This window comes from Argentina silus, assembly GCF_951799395.1.
Source record: "Argentina silus genome assembly, chromosome: 22".
NCBI lineage: Eukaryota > Metazoa > Chordata > Actinopteri > Argentiniformes > Argentinidae > Argentina > Argentina silus.
In genome coordinates, this window is record NC_139676.1 from 7,246,632 (window position 1) to 7,252,272 (window position 5,641).

General features: G+C 43.1%; 1 protein-coding gene across 1 annotated transcript; it reads right to left on the reverse strand.

Annotated features, from left to right (window-relative positions):
* Nucleotides 1–523: 523 nt before the first annotated feature.
* On the reverse strand, nucleotides 524–4,045 carry coq7 (coenzyme Q7 homolog, ubiquinone (yeast)). Its single transcript, XM_083694224.1, has 6 exons — nucleotides 3,852–4,045; nucleotides 3,442–3,620; nucleotides 2,650–2,764; nucleotides 2,424–2,563; nucleotides 1,646–1,714; nucleotides 524–1,262 (listed from the first exon to the last, which is right to left on the reverse strand). Exons 1-6 carry the CDS (start codon nucleotides 3,943–3,945, stop codon nucleotides 1,185–1,187), a joined length of 675 nt encoding a protein of 224 aa, XP_083550350.1. The 5' UTR covers nucleotides 3,946–4,045; the 3' UTR covers nucleotides 524–1,184.
* Nucleotides 4,046–5,641: the final 1,596 nt, after the last annotated feature.

Here is a 5,641-nt window from a genome sequence, read left to right on the forward strand (position 1 = left end):
CGCACCTCCTGAACTTTCTTATGTCATATCGTCTATGACAAGGCAAGCGACACTTTGTTTTTGTCAAGCGATGATAGTCAAAACAACACATATTAAAAAGCATAAATTAACCTTAAGGCTACACTCTTACTCTCTCAATGATGACTACAGGTTCATAGGTCAGCCCAAACACAGGAAGACACTATCCACCTTTCCATCGTTGCATTCGGCCGATGGAGTCTGCACGGACTAGAGGGAGGAATTCCACCAATGTTCCCACCAATATCACTTTCCGGGAGGCCAACTCAAAGTGGGTTCAACCATCAAGTAACATGAAGCGGCTACTGAGGATCAGGGGAGGCAGGTGGAGGTAGAAATCGGAGGACGGGCTCATTGTAATGTATGGAACTCATTCCGTTCCATGTATTACAATGAGCCTGTCCTCCAATTTTTACCTCCACCTGCCTCCCCTGCTGTGGACGGTATGGCGGTTAGCAGTGGTGTAAATTAATGAAATAAGGTTACATGTAGACAACAACCATGTATACATTTTTATGGAAAACCGTTTGGAAAAAAGTGCACTTACAATTATCATAATTATAAGGACATTTTAACACTGCACAGAGCAATGTTCACTTTCATTTAGACAATCGGAAAAGAAGCATGCGGAATTAGGACTCCCAGAGCATAGTCTCATAACGGTAACATATAAGATATAGTATTACGAATGCAGTGTGTGACACTTCTTAAGATAGCATATTATGCTATCCAACTGTTTAGTTTGTCAAGCTGTGATCAGGATGTAAAGTTAAAACTATTGTTTAGGCTAAATGTCATACGGTAGAGCAGTCACCACATAAATAATTATTAAAAAAAATAATAATAATTGAACAAAGCCCCACGGATTGTTCTTTTTCACGGTAATACTGTATACCCCGGTAAGATTTGAAGACGGCATAAAAAGGTATGAAAAAGTGATACCGCCCAACCCTACTATTTACAGTTCAGTTGAGTCTGGGAGTTTGACAAATCAGCAGTCACAATGTACAATTGATCAAAGCATGTAGCACAAAGTGCTATAAAGGTTCAAAATGTAAAGGCATTTTTATAAAGTTACTAGGTTACTCTTTGCCTACCAATTTACATCAAGTTAAATCATGATATCTTAAATAAATCAACCTCGAGAAACAGAATTCATCATTACTTTAAACACGCTCAGATATGTATATTGCGGCTTTGCAGCCCACTTGTATTGCATTCTTCAGAAGCCAGTATCCGGGTAGCTAAAATGAAAAACAGAAACAAACCAATCAGAATCTATATCAGAATAGTTTAAAACATATGACTTCAGACTGAAGGCACCACAGTCATGTATAGCCACATCCTATCTTGCCCAACCATGACCCAGTTTTCAAGAAATCAAAGCATTTGAGTGGGAGGACATGAAATAATAAAGTTATTGGGAAACCCATATCCATCCAGTCAGAATGAACCACAAAATACAAAGAATTGATACCTCATTATAAAACAAAGAAACACACAAAAACCAGAACTCAACAAAACAGCATTTGTTACAAAGTCTGTTTTTCAATAACAACCAGATATTCATTCGTAAACAGAAGCTTGCATTCACTTTGAAAGGCTAAGAACAGGAAAGAGGACTTACAGATTCAGCCTCTTGTTCCAACCCTGTGTCATGGTGTTCCAACTCTTCATCACGGAACTGCTTTATAAGCTGGAACACATGACACAACCTATGTTCAGGAAATCCATCACCATAAAACAAAACATTATAACCGCTCATAAGAGCATGCAAAAATGTAATTTACTGTAGTTTAAATATATTTTTAAGCTGGTATGGAACTTAAAAGGTAGACTCTGGGATAAAACGTAGCAAAAAACGAGCGGAGCGATTGTGCCAGAGACGGAGATGCAACAGACTAGAGCTTGTTGTGAGTTGAACGCAACTGAAGAATTGAAGAACTCTGCCATCTTATGTCGGAGGTCAGTGAAACGAGTGGACGCTCTCGTCCACTACAATATCTTTGATGAAAGTTGCTCTGTTTTCACAGGCGTGACATCATATCCCAGAGTCTACCTTTAAGGATTTTGTCCACTGGCCAGCAAGGCTAGTAGACTCCATTTCTACGAGCCAGGGGGATATTCTACGAGCCAGGGTGGTATTCTACGAGCCAGGGGGATATTCTACTAGCCAGGGGGATATTCTACTAGCCAGGGGGATATTCTACGAGCCAGGGGGATATTCTACGAGCCAGGGGGGATATTCTACGAGCCAGGGGGATATTCTACGAGCCAGGGGGATATTCTACGAGCCAGGGGGATATTCTACGAGCCAGGGGGATATTCTACGAGCCAGGGGGATATTCTACGAGCCAGGGGGATATTCCGGTGTCTACCTCCACCAGCTGCCACTGCTCTCTTACTTCTAACAGTTCCGTGTATCTGTCTGGGTCCTTCTCCATGAGGGCTCTGATCTGGCTGTTGTAGTGCTCCGAGATGCTCTCCTCCACAGCCACAGTGCAGGCCATGGCCCCCTCCTTCCCCAGCAGAGCCGTGGAGGCCCCTGGGGGAGAAAACAATAGAGTCAATGTATCTGACTGATTGATGACATTTTAGGGTAGATGGGATATTCTGACCCTCGTTCCTTACCTAGTAAAAACCCTGTGACATTCCAGAGGGGCAGCAACAACGTGGGGCGGACTCTGTTCTCTGCAAGGATCTCATTGAACTTCGCTAGATGCATTTTCTCTTGATCCCACATGTGCTGGAAGTAGGCAGGACACATGAAAAATGTATCAATGGCTTTTTCAAACACATTTGATCTTGCTATGTCACTTAGGTTCCTGTGTATGCATATTCAAAAACATTATACACCAATGTTAAACCCATTTCTTGTAGTCTGCAATTAAGTGGCCCTTTTTAGTGGTAGTTTTCGTCCTGGCTGCGGCTATTAACTGTATTGAGAGAAGCGGTACGACGAGAAAGTTTACATTCTATCAGAACTCAATTGTTCTAAGTCACAATCAGCCCCTTTAAAACAGGCTGGCAGGCTATGGGGAACCACTATTCACAGCAAAGACAGTTTTGAAGTAAGCTGATTGTTATTACCTATAGTGATAACAATATACACTCACTGAAGACTTTATTAGGAACATTATACTAATACTGGGTAGGGCCTCCCTTTGCTCTCAAAACAGCCTCAATTCTTCGTGACATTGATTCCACAAGATGTTGGAAACATTCCTTTGAGATTCTGGTCCATGATGACATGACTGCATCACGCAATTCCTGCAGATTTTTCAGGTGCACTTTCAAGCTGTGAATCTCCCATTCTACCACATCCCAAAGGTGTTCTGGCTCATCAAAACAATACATCCATGCAAAATGCAATCATGGAAGGATAGCATGTGTGCATATGTTTTGTAAACTGATGCAAAATACCTGAATGAGGGGGCCCGTCTGAGTTCTTCCCAACACCGCCATCTGGCCAGCGTATATGCGGTTGGCACCGTATTCACCTGCGTGGTCAACACGCAACATGCCGTCCAGCATTGCTTTCTCTTCACTGTCGCGCGGGGGCGGGAGGACACCGTAGCCTCGCGAACTCAGATGCACAGGTCCTGTTCACGCAGGACGAAAACGTCGATTAATTAAATGCATGCGTTATTGCGACCAGTTCAACTTTGTTGCAAATTAGCTGCACTTGTAGAGACAGACGTCAGGCTTCAATAACAGATCCGTAAACAAATATTCCATCCGCCCTCTTAGCTGGTTACATGTGCATGATGTCAAAGAATTTCTGGGGCAACCTGGCTAGCTTATTATTAGCATATTAGCTAGCAAGTGCCTACCTCTGTACTTTAAACAACATTGCCGTATCCTCAAAGGACTGAAAACCTGCGTCCAGTCATGCAATGCAACGTGTGCGAAAACAGCCCTCTGCATGACTATAACAGTGACTATCTGGTTATTTGGTTAGTTTACTTCACAAACACACAATAAGTGTGCAGGGGTTGTCATTGAATTTTGCCTGGCTGTCAGTGGAGACGTCGCTGTCGTATGACGTCAGATCAGCGCACTTTTATGCGCTCCAAAATTAGCCATATCAATTCAGCCACACAACAGGAAATATATACAGTAACAATTCAATTGTATTGACAAGTAGATAGATCACTGCCTGTTACAAAAACATAGGACATGTCAATATTATACTTTGTACAGTAGCTTATTTAACTGCCCTACACATATCACATTCAAAACACAATACTATACAGTAATGTTTTGTTAAGTGTTTGTCTCGTTATTGTGTGGAACAATGTTCAGTATTTCCCGGGATGATCCATAGATGGCAGTCTTGTACAAACAGATTCTAGCCTACAACCAGAGAACCAATAAGGGCTGGGCTACAACCGAAAACAACATCTCAGCAGAAGCCCAGTGATATCTAAGACCTGAAATAGTTGTTGTAGTATAAGTGACTATGTATTCAAATAGCATACTTTAAGCGTTCTTTTGGATGAGCCAACCCCAAGCAGGCGACAGATTAGCCTATAATGGGAAATATGTTGAACTTGAAATTTAATTCAGAGCCACACAGATAAAACTTCACTTGTCAGCCATTATAACCCTTTATGAGTCTCACATGGACAAGGAAAGACAATATTCTGCACACCTTAAATGATCACAGCAGATGCCAACAGAGTAGAAAAAACATAATGAAACTATAAAGAAAAACTCCATGCAACACTGCTTGCTTGCTTGCAAAAGTCACCGGTGTTTAATAATTGCTGACGTTTCGGTCAAGAGACATTCTTCTTCAGAGTGTCAGAATGAGTCTCACGTGGACCAGGGATGCAGAAGTTAGCTGCTACCATTCTTCAGGCCGATGAAAGAATGCACTGAAACATCTCAGGAATGGTGGGGTTGACTGCTACTGAGCTGTGAACCAGGCTGGAGCGGCGGAGTGGCGTGGGTGTCTGTGGCTGGAGGTGTGTGTGTGTCTGTGTGTGTGTGTGTGTGGGGGGGGGGGTCTCCAACAAGTCTGATGGTTAATTGTGGAACCCAGAAGGAGTGTTAGTGACTGAGAGAGAGAGTGAATTAGGCTGTGTGGCACGTGTGTGTGTGTGTGTGTGTGTGTGTGTGTGTGTGTGTGTAGGTGGGAGTGTCTGTCTGTGTGTGTGTGTGTGTGTGTGTAGGTGGGAGTGTCTGTCTGTGTTTGTATGTATGTGTGTGTGTGTGTGTGTGTGTGTGTGTATGTGGGTGTGTGTATGTGTGTGTGTGTGTGTGTGTGTGTTTGTGCACCACCCTGGCTGCGCGGCTCTGGTCAGACAGTACATAGCTGTGGTAGGGAGCCCTGGGCTAAAAGTGAGTCAACAGTCTGCTTCAGAGAGGGGCCCTGCTCCGGGACATGATATGTCTTGCCTGGCCCCTGGTATAGGACACTCAGACACACACCATGTACATGTGTTGTTTGTTTACGTCTCCAAGCTGTGGGGAGTAGATGTTTTAAGTAAACAACTAAATCAAGACAACAACAAACTGTTTTCATAGAGGAGCCAGTTAGTCAGCCTTTACGCATCTTGGGGTGAAATGTCAAGATTTAGTGTTTGGTAATGTGAACGTCATACGGTTCTTGTCTATC

What these genes read in the sequence shown, in the direction of transcription:
- coq7 (XM_083694224.1), bottom strand. Translation starts at nt 3,945, where the DNA reads ATGCAGAGGGCTGTTTTCGCACACGTTGCATTGCATGACTGGACGCAG. An exon ending in ATGTTGTTTAAAGTACAGAG is followed by an intron (nt 3,621 to 3,851) that starts GTAGGCACTTGC and finishes CTGCGTGAACAG; the next exon opens with GACCTGTGCATCTGAGTTCG. An exon ending in TGGAACAAGAGGCTGAATCT is followed by an intron (nt 1,263 to 1,645) that starts GTAAGTCCTCTT and finishes TTTTCATTTTAG; the next exon opens with CTACCCGGATACTGGCTTCT.